Source organism: Phocoena phocoena, chromosome 17 (assembly GCF_963924675.1).
Source record: "Phocoena phocoena chromosome 17, mPhoPho1.1, whole genome shotgun sequence".
Taxonomy (NCBI): Eukaryota; Metazoa; Chordata; class Mammalia; order Artiodactyla; family Phocoenidae; genus Phocoena; species Phocoena phocoena.
The window spans coordinates 30290699-30307880 of NC_089235.1; the positions used below are offsets into that span (position 1 = coordinate 30290699).

Genomic DNA, 17182 nt, shown 5'->3' on the forward strand with positions numbered 1-17182 from the left:
ATAGCTACAAATTTATTTTTATTGTTCCTCTCTCTACATTGAAAACTTCATGAGGACAAAACATTTTTTATTTGCTGATGTATTCCCAGTGATTATAATGGTATCTGACACATTATTGGTGCACATTAAATATTTTTTGAATAAATCTCCTTTATCTGTCATTTGAAGTCCTCTAGAATCTGGGACAATCAATATATTCTTATTACTATTTGCTGACGTGAATTTTACTCCTGAGTAAATATCCCCTAAACCCCCACCCTTCTTTACCAATTCCTTTATTCTGATAAACTTATTAATCTCCCCTATACCAAGTTTAATTTTATTTATTTTTCAAGGTTCAGATTGTCTTGCAGCAAACTTCATAGCTTTTTATTCCCTATACATCTGTTCCAAAAAGACTTTAAGCTGAGAGTCTGAAAGAATTCACCTTCTAGCTCTTGCTCTGCCACTAAATGTGATTGAGGTTATTAGAATATCAGTTAAACCCTCAGGGCTTAGTTTTCTCATTTGCAAAAGGAAAGATATAAATTTGATTTGACATAAAAAACTTTTAGTCTTATTACTGTATAAAGCTGAAGCTATATTTTCATCCACACTTTTATCTTAGTGAATGGCAAGATTATCTACCCAGCTGTACAAGCCAGAAACTGTTAAATTGTAGAATCTTCCCTCCATATTAGACACACATTGGATAAGTCAGTTGTAATCACATTACTTACAAGAGCTTTTGTAATGGGATAATTTTTACATCTCCAGCCTTGTCTCCCAGTGACTCTTCCTTTCCTCCCAGCCATGACATGACTGGTGGTTTCTTGACTATACCTGCACCATGTTATTGAGGACTTTGTACTTTGGCTCATACTGATTTTTCTGTCTGAAATACCATCCTCCCATTCATCCCCACCTACCAATAAATAGGTAAATTAATCTTCATGTTCAACCTGAAATCTCCTTCTCCAAGAAGAGTTGTCTTCTCCATTTCCACTTGACTCTGTATTGTTTTCTATCAGAGCACTCCTGATAATTTCTTATGTATTTGTTTAAAGTCTCTTCCCCTCTATTTTAACATAGGCAGCTCCTTGAAGGCTGTTTTCATTAGATTAGGGTAACTGCCAGTATGATGTAACAATAAAACTAAAAAATGCTGTGGTTTAAGTAAAAGGTTTTTCATCCTTAGTTTGAAAGTGGTGCTCTGGTTGTATGTAGAAGTTCTACTGCATGAAATCATTCAAGGATGTGTGTTGGCCTCATCTTGGTGTTTTGATATCAGCTTGTCATTTTCTTTTCAATATAGGTGAAGAGGCCACTGCCACATCTAGTTTCCACTTCATGGAAAGGAAAAATATGAAGTCAAGGAAAGCAATTTCCTATTTGACAAAAGAGGCAGAATTTCTAGAATTACTTCTTACATTCTGCTGGCAAGAACTTTCTCTTAGGCTAATTTCAGTTTAAAGGAGGCTGGGAAATATAGTCTTTAGCTGGGCAGCCATGTGTTTGGGAAGAAGTGGAGAGTGAATTTGGGTGGGGTCAACTAGTAGTCTGTCAACCCAAACAGAAATCCTATCTTATTAGTCTTTCTATTACTAGAGACTAGAATACCCTAGGGGCTCCATAAATGTTTTTAATTAATAAAAGAATAAATATTTTATAATTCTTTTCTCTGTTTTGCACCTTCTTATTTCTCTATGAAGCATTTGGGAATATCTAAATACATGTTTTCAAGTTTATTAGTTTCTTATACACCTGTCTCTAATCTCTCATTCACTGAGTTTTTTTATTATTAATTTTTATTGAAGTATAGTTGCTTTAAAATGTTATATTAGTTTCTGCTGTACAGCAAGTGAATCAGCTATATGTATACATATATCCCCTCTTTTTTTGATTTTCCTTCCCATTTAGATCACCACAGAACATTGAGTAGAGTTTCCTGTGCTATACAGTAGGCTCTTATTAGTTATCTATTTTATACATAGTAGTGATTATATATCAAGCCCAATCTCCCAGTTCATTTCACTCCCTTCTCCCCCTTGGTATCCATACATTTGTTCTCTAAGTCTGTGTCTCTATTTCTGCTTTGCAAATAGGTTCATCTGTGCCATTTTTCTAGATTCCACATAAAAGCGATATACAATATTTGTTTTTCTCTTTCTGACTTACTTCACTCTGTGTGACAGTCTCCAGCTCCATTCATGTCTCTGCAAACGGCACAGTTTCGTTCCTTATGGCTAAGTAATATTCCATTGTACATATATACCACATCTTCTTTATCCATTCCTCTGTTGATGGTCATTTAGGTTGCCTCCATGTCCTGGCTATTGTAAATAGTGCTACAATGAACACTGGGGTGCATGTATCTTTTTGAATGATGGTTTTCTCAGGGTATATGCCCAGTAGTGACACTGCTGGGTCATATGGTAGTTTTATTTTTAGTTTTTTAAGGAACCTCCATACTGTTCTCCATAATGGCTGTATCAATTTACATTCCCACCAACAGTGTAGGAGGGTTCCCTTTTCTCCACACCCTCTCCAGCATTTACTGTTTGTAGATTTTTTGATGATGGTCATTCTGACCGGTGTGTGGTGATACCTCATTGTAGTTTTGATTTGCATTTCTCTAATAATTAGTTATGTTGAGCATCTTTTCATGTGTTTGTTTGGCCATCTGGATGTCTTTTTGGAGAAATGTCTATTTAGGTCTTCCACCCATTTTTTGATTGGGTTGTTTGGTTTTTGATATTGAGCTGCATGAGCTGTTTGCATATTTTGGAGATTAATACATTGTCAGTTGCTTCATTTGCAAATATTTTCTGCCATTCTGATGGTGGTATTTTCATCTTGTTTATGGTTTCCTTTGCTGTGCAAAAGTTTTAAGTTTCATTAGGTCCCATTTTTTCATTATTTTAATTTTCATTACTCTAGGAGATGGGTCAAAAAAGATCTTGCTGTGATTTATGTCAAAGAGTGTTCTTCCTATGTTTTCCTCTAAGAGTTTTATAGTGTTTGGCCTTACATTTAGGTTTTTAAGGCATTTTGAGTTTATTTTTGTGTATGGTGTTAGTTTTATTCCTAAGTATTTTATTCTTTTGTTGCAATGGTAAATGGGACTGTTTCCTTAATTTCTCTTTCAGATGTTTCATCATTAGGGTAGAGGAATGCAAGAGATTTCTGTGTGTTAATTTTGTATCCTGCTACTTTACTAAATTCATTGATTAGCTCTAGTAGTTTTCTGGTAGCATCTTTAGGATTCTCTATGCATAGTATCATGTCATCTGCAAACAGTGACAGTTTTACTTCTTCTTTTCAAATTTGGATTCCTTTTATTACTTTTTCTTCTCTGATTGCCATGGCTAGCACTTCCAAAATGATGTTGAATAATAGTGATGAGAGTTGACATCCTTGTCTTTTTCCTGATCTTAGAGGAAATGGTTTCACTTTTCACCATTGAGAACAATGTTGGCTGTGGGTTTGTCATATATGGCATCTATTATGTTGCAGTAGTTTCCCTCTATGCTCATTTTCTGGAGAGTTTTTATCATAAATAGGTGTTGAAATTTGTCAAAAGCTTTTTCTGCATCTATTGAGATGATCATATGTTTTTATTCTTCAATTTGTTAATATGGTATATCACATTGATTTGCATATATTGAAGAATCCTTGCATCCCTGGGCTCAATCTCACTTGATCATGGTGTATGACCCTTTTAATGTGTTGTTGGATTCTGTTTGCTTGTATTTTGTTGAGGATTTTTGCACTTATGTTCATCGGTGATATTGGACTGTAATTTTCTTTTTTTGTGATATGTTTGTCTGGTTTTGGTATCAGAGTGATAGTGGCCTCATAGAATGAGTTTGGGAGTGTTTCTCCCTCTGCTATATTTTGGAAGAGTTTGAGAAAGATAGGTGTTAGTGCTTCTCTAAGTGTTTGATAGAATTTGCCTGTGAAGCCATCTGGTCCTGGGCTTTTGTTTGTTGTAAGATTTTTAATCACAGTTTCAATTTCATTACTTGTGATTAGTCTATTCATATTTTTTATTTCTTCCTGGTTTCATCTTGGAAGGTTATACCTTTCTAAGAATTTGTCCATTTCTTCCAGGTTGTCCATTTTATTGGCATAGAGTTGCTTGTAGTAGTCTCTTAAGATCCTTTGTCTTTCTGTGCTGTCAGTTGTAACTTCTTTTTCTTTTCTAATTTCATTGCTGTGAGTCCTCTCCCTTTTTGTTCTTGAGTCTGGCTAAAGCTTTATCAATTTTGTTTATCTTCTCAAAGAACCAGCTTTTAGTTTCATTGATCTTTGGTATTGTTTTCTTAGTTTCTATTTCATTTATTTCTGATCTGATCTTTATGATTTCTTTCCTTCCGCTAACTTTGGGTTTTGTTTGTTCTTCTTTCTCTAGTTGCTTTAGGTGTAAGTTTAGTTTGTTTATTTGAGATTTTTCTTGTTTCTTGGGGTAAGATAACATTGCTATAAACTTCCCTCTTAGAAGTGCTTTTGCCATTTCCCATACGTTTTGGGTCATTGTGTTTTCATTGTCATTTTTTTCTAAGTATTTTAAAATGTTTGATCTCCATCTCGCTTTCTCACCTTCTGGGACCCCTAGAAAGCAAATATTGATATGCTTAATGTTATCACAGAGATCGCTTAAATTGTTTTCATTAAAAAATTCTTTTTGCTTTTCTTATTGGGTGATTTCCATTATTCTATCTCCGGATCATTTATGTGTTCTTCTGTATAACTTTGTCTGCTATTCAGCCCTTTCAGTGTATTTTTTAATTTCAGCTATTGAATTCTTTATTTCTGATTGGGTCTTTTTTATATTTTCTAGTTTGTTGTTAACATTTTCACTGGGTACATGTATTTTTCCCCCCTAATTCAGTCACCATTTTTATTACCAATGCTTTGAATTCTTTGCTGGTGAATTGTTTACTTCTGTTTCATTATTTATTTTTTCAAGAGTTTTCTCTTGCTCTTTCAGTTGAGACCAGTTCCTCTGCCTTTTCATTTTGCTTAACTTTCTCTGTCTCTATATATTTAGGTGAAATGGTTAACTATTGTTGTCTTGAAGTTTTGTTGTTATGTGGAAGCACCCCTTTACAGACTGCATGTACCCGGTGCCTTTGGTAGGCGAGCTGTATTTACATGGATGCAATTCACAGTTTTCCTTACCGTGTGCTAGCAGCTATCACTTTGGTAGGGGGTGGGGCTGGAGATGGAGGCACTAGAGCTGCAGTGGGTTGTGAGGTGGGACATTCTGTCTGCTCAGTTGTCATCTTCACCCAATTGGGATGGCATCTGATCCCAAGTTGCTGGAGCAGAAGCCTTGTGGGTCACGCTCCAGCTGTCTCTGTTCCATTTAAGTGTGTGTTTTCCCCTCTCTCAGCATTGGAGTCCTTGCTCCAGAGGAGGTAGTGTTGAAGCAGGAGATGTTTGTGTTGGCCTCAGACAGAAGTTTGAGCTGTCTCTGATATGCTGCCTGTGCAGGCACACATAATTGTTTCCCTTGCTACACCCAGATGCAGCCTCAGGTGCAAGTCCCCTTTGTCCTTCACAGCCAATCACTGCTTCCAGCCTCCACCCCCACCCTGTTGTGGGCCCATACCACAGGCCAAGCAGGTCCCATGTAGGCTCTCAGTATATACTGGCAGGTGAGTTGTGAGCCACTGTCAGAGATCTGGGCTGCATCTAATGCACTGCTTTAGTAAGCACCAACAATGGTCACTGCCACCCCACCTAGGCTCTTCTCCAGTACCAGGTTACCTCTGTCTCCTATGGTCAGATCTTTCCCTACTTGTGCCACACTGTGACACGGAGTGAGCAGGGCCGAGTGTTTGTTCAACTAGGGTGCACGCCAACGTGCTCTTCTTCACGAGTAGAGTCCAGGCTTCCCACAGCCCTCCCTTTAGTCCCAGCAGTCCTCCAACCAGGCAAGAGGGCTCATATCTCCCATGTAGGACCTCTGGACTGAAGTGCCCAGTCTGTGTCTCTCACTCCCCAGGGTGGTGTCTCCCGTGTTATCTCCCTTTTCCTCTGAGTCCTCTCCCAGGGGCACAGTCCTGACCTGATCAATTTTTTTCCCTTCCTACCTGATTATGTGTGTATCTTATAGTCTTGGTTGTACAGGATTCCTTCTGCCAGTTTCTAGTTTTCAGTGAGGATTGTTCTTCATATAGTTGTATTTTTGATGTGTTTCAATGGGGAGGTAAGCTCCACATCTTCTTACTCCACAATCTTGATTGATTTCCTCAAGCTATAGGTTTTGCATGCACTTCATCATCTGCTTGAAGAAGTTGGAGTTTTTTCCTTGTAGGTAAATTTCCTTGCAGATATACTTCAGTGAAGTGGCAAATTTTGTTCATAGACAGTGTTTACTCATAGCATGGGAAATTATGAAATTATCTTCTGGACCACATTCAAATTGTCAAATAGTTATTTGGATCCATGGTCTACTCTCCAACCCTCCTATAATTCTGAATCTTTCTTTGTCCTTAGCTTTCTAATTACATTTATTTCATGTTTCTTTGAATCTACTTCTCTTATCCACATTTAAGGGCATTCATTTACAAATTTCACATGGTTTTAAACAAAATGTATTCCTACTAAACACATAGGACTATATGTTTCTGTTTTGACAAGAGACTCAGAAATAGGAGTAGACTGCCAAATTACATTTTGTGATATAGAACATCCATCAGAGCATTATAGGGCAGTTAGGGCCTCGTTCTGAAAATTAGCTCTAGCATTTGACTTTTCCATTTCAACCTTCTACCTCTTTCACTTCTTGGGCACATTAATTTGGAGACATAAATTATAAACACCAGGTACATGTATACTAGCCACCACATCTTGAAAATTCTCAAGGGTTAGATAAAGCAGACATCTCAGTCATACACATAGAAAAGGACAAGAGTGAAGGTTTTAGCATTTTGGTGTAGGCTCCTTAGCCACTCCAAAGATGATTTATCTAGATTACAGATTGGATTAAGGTTCCAAGTCTTGTAGCATGGGCTCCATGTAGAAAATTTTTTTAAATCACACGTTTGTACTTCTTTGAGCCTCAGTTTTGTTACCTATAAAATGGAGACAATAGAAGTATCAGATAATATAGTTGTGTAAGGATTAAATACCTGATACCTGTAAACTGCCTAGAATAATGCCTGGCACACAGTAAGAACTAACATGTTTTATTATTTACAGGGGTGGTATATCTAAAAAGTTAAGAGAATGGGTTTAGAAGTCAATTCAGTTTTCATATGTACTCTTTGTTCTCCATTTCCTAGTAATATGAATTAAGCAAATTATTGTTTGTAGTTTATTTATGTGTAAAATGGGAATTAAAGAATATCAGCCTCTTCAGGTTATATAACTATGCAATGAGACAAAAATAATGTAAAAACCTTAGCACAATGTTTGTCATATAAGAAGTACTAGATTTATAACAGGTAGACCTGTAAAACAGATGATTGTAAAATCTGAGTTCCAAATAGAAAAAAATGAAAGAAGAAAGATCTTGAGAAATCTTCCAGTTATTTCAGTGGTTGGAATTTTTAAAAAATAGTAGATCCTTGGTCTATTCTATAGTGTGAGATAGTAGGAATGAACATTTCTAATGTCATATTAAATCACATTCACATTGCATTATTTGAATCAATTAAGTTAAATTAAATTAAATAGGATTCTTAAAGTATATAGTATTTGTTTTGTGTAAAGAATTAACATGGGGGCTTCCCTGGTGGCGCAGTGGTTGGGAATCTGCCTGCCAATGCAGGGGACATGGGTTCGAGCCCTGGTCTGGGAAGATTCCACATGCCACGGAGCAACTAAGCCCGTGAGCCACAACTACTGAGCCTGCGCGTCTGGAGCCTGTGCTCCGCAACTGGAGAGGCTGCAACAGTGAGAGGCCCGCGCACTGCGATGAAGAGTGGCCCCTGCTCGCTGCAACTGGAGAAAGCCCTCGCACAGAAACGAAGACCCAACACGGCCCAAAATAAATAAATAAATTAAAAAAAAAAAAAAGAATTAACATGGTGTTATATGAACTCTGGCCAAGAGAAAAAAGCTGTTATAAATATTTTAAGGTGTTATTATTTACATTGACAATGAAATAAGAAAAGCCTTCTTGAGGATTTTTATATTCATTGCCATGAGGCAAATACTGACTAAGATTTAAGCATGATTATTTTTGATAATTATTGATATAAGCTGTCAAGATGAATGTTCAACATTTTAAGAAGCTGACCAGCTTTTCATGGTGGTTGTCAATTGAAAATTGAACAGGGCAGATTTTCCAGAAACAAATGTCACTACTTGACACTGAATGTCAATTTGCTATATTCCAGTGGATCTTGTTATTTACATTTTTAAATATTCTAAGTGTATTGAAGCCTAACTGCAAATAAGAATCACTTGGAGGCTGATAGTTAAAATAGAGAAGCCTACCCAGACTCAACCTTTGGAGCTCTTGCTTCATCAGGAAAAGGATCAGAAATCTGTACTTAAAAAAACATCCCAGATGATTCCATTGATCTGGATTTGGGAAATGCTGAACTTTTGGTCTAAGACATTTTTATTCTGGTCCTAAAATAATGCATGAGACTCATAAGTCATTGCAAAGAGTCAGATAAATATACTTTTCAATAATGTATATGTAAACTCTATGTGAATCATTTTGGGGGAATTTTAATTATGTGGTATATTTTATACAAGAGCTTTAATAAATTACAGAAAAAAACTTTAAGAAGACAACTTAAAAATTAAATTTTTGACAATTGACATTGTCCTGAATTTGATATTCTTAAAATATTTCTCACTGAAACACACTATAGACAATTTTTATAGTGGATATTTTTAAAGCATAAAATGTTTATGTTTCATATTTTTGTCATTTTCTTTTTAGACTAAATAGTATAGAATTAAGTTGTATATATTGAGTTAAAAATCTTTGCCTCAGAAGCTATTTTCTTATGATGCTTATAATGCAATTTCTCTCTCTCTGTCTCTCTCTCTTGTCTCTCTGTCTCTGTCTTTCAAGCCAGACCAATATCCTATCAGCACACAATATATTTATGAAGCAATATCCTAAAATATTCTTGCAGAATAAAACCAGACTGCCTAAACTTTTCAAAGAGGAAGGAAAAAGGTAATGATGTTTTCTTTTAAAAACAAGGTTGTATGTGTGTGCATGTGTGTGTGCGCTCACACACGTGTGTGCATGAAGAACAAATGCAACTCAAACACTGAAAGTGTTTGGTCAGTTCCCAGTATTGCATGTTAAGGATCAGCCAAGGAACTACAAAGCTACAGTAATCAAGACAGTATGGTACTGGCACAAAAACAGAAATATAGATCAATGGAATGGGATAGAAAGCCCAGAGATAAACCCACACACATATGGTCACCTTATCTTTGATAATGGTGGCAAGAATATACAGTGGAGAAAAGACAGCCTCTTCAATAAGTGATGCTGGGAAAACTGGACAGCTACATGTGAAAGAATGAAGTTAGAACACTCCTTAACACCATACACAAAAATAAACTCAAAATGGATTAAAAACCTAAATGTAAGGCCAAACACTATAAAACTCTTAGAGGAAAACATAGGTAGAACACTCTATGACATAAATCACAGCAAGATCCTTTTTGACACATCTCCTAGAGAAATGGAAATAAAAACAAAAATAAACAAATGGGACCTAATGAAACTTAAAAGGTTTTGCACAACAAAGGAAGCCATAAGCAAGACAAAAAGACAACCCTCAGAATGAGATAAAATATTTGCAGATGAAGCAACTGACAAAGGATTAATCTCAAAGATTTACAAGCAACTCATGCAGCTCAATAGCAAATAAACAACCCAATCCAAAATGGGCAGAAGACCTAAACAGACATTTCTCCAAAGAAATTATACAGACTGCCAACAAACACATGAAAGAATGCTCAACATCATTAATCGTTAGAGAAATGCAATCAAAACTACAATGAGATATCATCTCACACCAGTCAGAATGGCCATCAAAAAATCCACAAACAATAAATGCTGGAGAGGGTGTGGAGAAAAGGGAGTCCTCTTGCACTGTTGGTGGGAATGTAAATTGATACAGCCACTATGGGGAACAATATGGAGGCTCCTTAAAAAACTAAAAATAGAACTACTGTATGACCCAGCAATCCCATTACTGAGTATATACCCTGAGAAAACCATAATTCAAAAAGAGTCATGTACCAAAATGTTCATTGCAGCTCTATTTACAATAACCAGGACATAGAAGCAACCTAAGTGTCCATCAGCAGATGAATGAATAAAGAATATGTGGCATATATATACAATGGAATATTACTCATCCATAAAAAGAAACAAAATTGAGTTATTTGTAGTGAGGTGGAGGGACCTAGAGTCTGTTATACAGAGTGAAGTAAGTCAGAAAGAGAAAAACAAATACCGTATGCTAACACATATATATGGAATCTATAAAAACAAAAAATGGTCATGAAGAACCTAGGGACAAGACAGGAATAAAGGTGCAGACCTACTAGAGAATGGACTTGAGGATATGGGGAGGGGGAAGGGTAAGCTGGGACAAAGTGAGAGTGGCATGGACATATATACACTGCCAAATGTAAAGTAGATAGCTAGTGGAAAGCAGCTGCATAGCAGAAGGAGATCAGCTCGGTGCTTTGTGACCACCTAGAGGGGTGGGATAGGGAGGGTGAGAGGGAGGGAGACACAAGAGGGAAGAGATATGGGGACATATGTATATGTATAACTGATTCACTTTATTATAAAGCAGAAACGAACACTCCATTGTAAAGCAATTATCCTCCAATAAAGATGTTAAAAAAAAAAAAAGGATCAGCCAAGGAAATAGAGATTGGTAGGGAAGGTTCAATTCATACAATCATTTTGGAGGCATTTTAATTATGTGGTATGGTAACTGGTACTAATTAATAAATGTAGTTCCCTGAGTTTTGTCACTAACGTAAATAAACAACTAGCCCTATATAATAAACATAATAAGATAAAATACTATTAGGAGTGAAAAAGATAACATAATAAATGATGCAGAGAAAACTAAGAAAATTATAAATTATGATAGAATACTTTATATAACTTAGAAATAATCTAGATATTGTTAGTTCATTTTCTAAAAAATATGTACTACTGTATTCAAGAAGATAGAAATAAAAAATAACTATGTATAAATAGAAGTTGTAAAAAGTACTCTTCAGAAATATTTTTTGAAGCTAAAAGAACAAAAGCAAAAATTAAAAACCCATAGTCCAAGTGATATCCCTATAAGTTTTATATCAAGAAAAGGTATTTTCTCTGCAACTTAATGTCCTTGGAGTATAGAAAATGAAAAATAGGTTGTATATTTGCCATGCCTGTATAACTCTGATGTAAAAATTTAACAAGAATAACATAAACAAGAAATAACAATTTTAGTTATGAGTATATAGGCATACATACAAAATAAAATATTAGCAAATGAAATAATGCAGTAGTCTATTAGCAGATTTGTACATTATGGTTAAGTTGGCTTCATCTCATGAGTACAAACTGGGTTCATTAGAAAAGCTATTATTAAAATTTTATAATATTAGTAGCTCAAGGAGGAACTATATGATGATATCTACAGATGATGAAAAGGCTTTTCATGTAATTCAGTATCCATGTCCCATAGTAAAAGCAAAATCATGCAGGTAAAGACGTAATGTGTGCAGTCATGTGACTGTTAAGAAATACAAAACATTTATATTTTTTCAGCCAGAAAAAAGCCTCTGCTCTAAAGTAGCAATAAAAATATCTTAAACTGAATGAAAATAAAATTACATAAAATATATCAAGAAATTGTAGATTTCCTCTAATCTTGGCTTACTCTGGTCCCTCATGTAATGTGATAAACCCATATATGCCCAGGTGGTGGAAATAGAGCTGCAGGAATTCAGAGAAACGTTTGGTAGAATAAAATTGATGAGGAAACATGAATCTTGGTAGACACTAAATGCATGCTCTATTAAAATTATTCTTCAACAACTTTTACCTCTTATCATTGTCATATTCAACACTCTATAATTCATTTAACTCAAATGTCATGTGACAGATACAATAGTGAGACTGAAGCATGGCACCTGCTTGGCTGTGGACAGCTGGCGAGAATGCCTGATACCAGCGCATTTGCTAAATATTGAAGTAAGACAGTCGTGTGCAAGGAGAATAGAAGAAATGCTTCATACACCATTAATACCCTGAGAAAACCATAATTCAAAAAGAGTCATGTACCAAAATGTTCATTGCAGCTGTATTTACAATAGCCAGGACATGGAAGCAACCTAAGTGTCCATCCATCAACAGATGAATGGATAAAGAAGATGTGACACATATATAAAATGGAATATTACTCAGCCATAAAAGGAAATGAAATTGAGTTATTTGTAGTGAGATGGATGGAATCTAAGAAAAAAAAAAAAAAAAGGTCATGAAGAACCTAGGGGTAAGACAGGAATAAAGGCACAGACCTACCAGAGAATAGATTTGAGGATATGGGGAGGGGGAAGGGTAAGCTGTGACAAAACGAGAGAGAGGCATGGACATATATACCAAACGTAAAATAGATAGCTAGTGGGAAGCAGCCGCATAGCACAGGGAGATCAGCTCGATGGTTTGTGACCACCTAGAGGGGTGGGATAAGGAGGGTGGGAGGGAGGGAGACTCAAGAGGGAAGAGATATGGGAACATATGTATATGTATAACTGATTCACTTTGTTATAAAGCAGGAGCTAACACTTCATTGTAAAGCAATTATACTCCAATAAAGATGTTAAAAAAAGAAAAAGAAAACCACTAGGAACAATGCTACACTAATGAAAATAAATGGAAGACCTGGCTGAGACATAGGGAAACATTTCTACATGAGCAAAAAATGTGAGTAAATGACAAGAATGAGACCAAGGACTGCTTGGAACTGTGATCATTACCTAAAATTTATTTTTTTGGTGGATCATCTAGACAGAAAGTGAACTTTTGGTATATTCACAGATACAGGAAATCAAATAGATACATTGTTTTAAAAAGAACACTGAATTTTGAACCAGAAGACTTGGATTTGAGTTTTTATTTCACCCAATAGCAGCAACATGACTTTGGAATTTTCTCTGAACATTGAATGTATTCAGTTTTTACTCAGAAAAAGAGGATAACATTATCCTACTTGAGAGTTATGAACTTAAAGAGCTTTTTAATTGTACTGTTTCACTGGTATCATGGACTATAGATGACAGTGTTATTTTATATAGATTTATGCCATCTCTCAAGAAGTTCTGCCTTTTTATTTAAACAGGTTAAGCAACAATCACCACCATTAAAAATTAATAAAAAATCATTACATTGCTTGCTTCAAAAGTGTTTTTAAACAATAAGAAAATAAGTAGACTTTTAATCAATACATTTTTACATCAGTTTATTTCCAGAGGAAAAGAAGTTTAAGGAAATGACAGTAACTGAAGAAACAAATAATATGAATCCACAGAACTGTGGAAACCTATGTAAAAGATACATTTATTAAAGGTGTGTTTTTTTAGGGGGATAGAAATTCAAATATTTTCAAGGAAGCCTGCATTCTTATTAATATCTTACTTGACTTTTATAAAAATTCCTATTTAATGTTATAGACACTTTAGGGAGACAGATGTAAGGAAAATAATATTTTGTATTCTCTTTTGATATATTGTCCTAATAATATGACCATTTCCATTCCTGAGCTCCATGCACGATCATGGTTTCAGAGAGAAGGGAAGGGTAAATACTACTTTGAGAAGCAGGAAGATATAAAATGTAGGCACTTGGGGGAAAGTAGTGATATAGAAACAGAGGAAGTTAGCTAAGCTCGAGAATTGTTGATCTTCATCTACTCCCATCCTTGGTATGAACCTCTCCATGGGGATATGAGTGTTGAAGAAACATCCAGATAGCTATTGAAGAAACTGCATCCTGTAAGGCAGTGATAAACAACTTGTACTGCACATTTGAGTCACCCGGAGAGTTTTTACAAAATACTGGTGCATGGTCTCATTCCAACCCAGACTTTTTAAATTGGAATCCCTGACTTGGAGCCAAAGCCTAAGTATTTATTTAAACAAATAGTCCTAGATGATGCTTGAAAATTATTGTTACAGTAAGACCTAAATTGGGCTTCATTCAACATGAAATGAGAATAATAGCACAGCATTGATGGAGAAGATGCTGAGAGATAACCTGGAGCTAATGCCATTTGTTCCACTCGTCCTGTGTCTAGCATGTATGAGGTCCAGAAATTCCTGTGAACACTGGTGAGGAGACAGTGAAATGCTAATAGGACTGAAGGGTTGTAGGATCCTGGAGAGGAGAAGAGCTGGCTGCTGAGGTAGAAATCTGGATGCCCAAGGAAAAGGTAGTCAGCAAGAGCAAATGATGTTGCCAAAAAATACAGTCTTTCCTCAACAGATACCAATCTAGGGGCCTGCATAGATCTGCAGCCACTCTGCAACAGGAACATGATGATGATCAGCTGGCAGCTCACAGGGAAGAGGAGCTTCTCTCTCCAACAGTGGTCATATTAGCAACCTCAACCTCTCCCAACATACACCGATACCCAGTTCAGAAAGGAAATGGACTGGGAAGAAAATGGGCATGACTGAACCTTTATTTACTTGACAAAAAACAAAGTTATTTTAATCAAACTGTTTCAAATCAATGGGACAGACACTATATGATGACATTGGGGGAAGAGAATCTGCGAGCTTACGGGAAAGTCTTGGGTTCTTTATAAAAAATAAGCAAGTTGTCTTCTTTGTACATGGTAGGGTTTAAATAAAATTAAATCCCACTAATCTACTTAAGTATTAAAATACCAAAACTGTATCCATAAAAAGAGGAGCCAGAGGAAAATGTTCTTTAACAATGAGAAGCTGCGGGGGTTGCTGTCTCTATAAACTATGTTATTCTAAATGATCACATCTCAGGATGGCAGGGTTATGACACATCTAACATGGAATCTGTCATAACTTTAATAGAAAAGCACTTGGAAATCTAATTAGGACATTGTAAAAATGAAATTTCATGGAGTAATGCTAGCAAAAATAACCTCATGTAAATAGATGTCTACATCATGTATCAATCGGGATACAAGTAGAAACAACGAGATACACAATTATTAGACGGGCCAAAATCCAGAACACTGACAATGCCAAATACTGGCAAGAATGTGGAGCAACAAGAGCTCTCATTTATTGCTGGTAAAAATGCAAAGTGGTACAGCCAGTTTGGTGGTTTCTTCCAAAACTCAACATACTCTTACCACATAATTCAGCAATCACATTCCTTGGCATTTACCCAAAGAAGTTGAAACTTATGTACACACAAAAACTGGCACACAAATATTTATAGCAACTTTATTCATAGTTGCCAAAACCTGGAAGCAATCAAGATGTCCTTCAGTAGGTGAATGGCTAAACCAACTGTGCTACATCAGACAATGAAATATTATTTAGTGTTAAAAAAAAAAGAGCCATCAAGCATGAAAGGACATAGTGGAAACTTAAATGCATATTACTAAATGAAAGAAGCCAACCTGAAAAGGACATACTGTGTAATTCCAACTGTATGACATTCTGGAAAGTGCAAAACTGTGGAGATAGTAAAAAGATTAGTGGTTTGGACTTTAGATTCTAAAGAGACTAGGATATCCCAGCTGCTTGAATTGAAGCTTAGAATTTCACTCCTAGATCTAAATGCAGTAGTAACAAGTGGCTTTGTTCTGGGTTGAAATGATGTGGAACTTTGTAATATGTATATTTTCTCAAACATTTTAAAACAATCATTTGGTATAGTACATATACTACCTAGATGGATTACAAATTCTCTCTAAAAGTGTAAGTGAAGAAAATATTGGAAATTAGAGTTGAATATTTGGAGATAAAGAAACTGAAAACCTAGACAAATGGATTCTGAAAGACTGACTTAAAAACATCTTTCTGAAAAATTGATTTTTTGCTTGTGATTTTCTTCTGAGATTTTGGACTCTATTTTGTTCTCTAACATTGTCAAAATTACCCATGTGCAACAGCTTGGATCTGGCCTCAGGATAATCAACCATAGGTTATTTGGAAAATATGTATTTAACTTTAGAACAAATAGAACTATTCTTGCTATGATTGTAAAACCCATATTTTCACTGAAGTTCTGAGATCTATTGAATGAGATGTTCCCTGTATTTTTAAAAGTCAGAATTAGAACAATTCTGTTTCACTATTTTATTCTAAAAAGAAAAGTAAAATTTTACACACTCTGGAAAGAAACTTTATGAGACAGTCTTATTCATTTATTCATTTACTTAATATACTCTGAACAGTGATCATGTGCTGAGTATAGGTCAGTCAGGGTCTCTGTACTCAGAAGGTGCAGGTTGGTGGCACTGACAGGCCCTGAGTAAGAGGAGATGAATGAAGCATAACGGGTGTCAGAGGTGATTACAGGTTTGGGGGCTGGTTGCACTGAAAGTGCTTATACTAACCACAGATGGTGTCCTGGAAGGTCAGGGCAAGCATCCCTGAGGAAGGGATGTTTAAATTCAAGAATAAGTTAAGAGTTGGCTAGAAGAAGAAGGAAAAGAGTCTCTGAGGCAGAGAGAACTGCATGTAATAGTCTTCACACTGTTGATTATCCAAGTGCTGGTGAAGCTATCTTAGCTGATCCTCTATTTGCCCAGTTTAGTAGTTGTCAACAGAAACCTGAAAACAGTATTTTCAAAACCTGTCCGTGATCTCCCCTATGGGCACCAAGATGAAAACGGTGGCTGGGAGGGATGCAGGAGGAGAAAGTAGGAAAGGAAGAAAGAAAGAAAGAAAGGAAGAAAGGAAGGAAGGAAGAAAGAAAGAAAGAAAGAAAGAAAGAGAGAGAGAGAAAGGAAAGAAATTAAGAAAGAAAGAAAGAAAGAAAGAAAGAAAGAAAGAAAGAAAGAAGGAAAGAAAGAAAAAAGGAAGAAAGAAAAGAAAGAAGAAAAGAGAAAGAAGGTAGAGAAAGAGAAAGAAAGGAAGGCAAGAAAGAGAGAGGAGAAAGAGAGAAGAAGGAAAGAAGGAAAGAAAGAAGAAAGGAAGAAAGGGGAGAGAGAAATACAAGGGAGAAATGAAAGACTGTCATGCCAGTTCAGGAGCA

The 17182-nt window shown here is 35.9% G+C and overlaps 1 protein-coding gene across 1 annotated transcript in view; it reads left to right on the top strand.

Annotated features, from left to right (window-relative positions):
* The window catches only part of CNBD1 (cyclic nucleotide binding domain containing 1), a 395795-nt gene that overhangs the window by 27102 nt on the left and 351511 nt on the right, over positions 1–17182 (top strand). Inside the window, 2 exon segments of the mRNA XM_065895139.1 lie at positions 5310–5319; positions 9030–9133. Of these exon segments, the coding sequence (XP_065751211.1) occupies positions 5310–5319; positions 9030–9133 (114 nt within the window).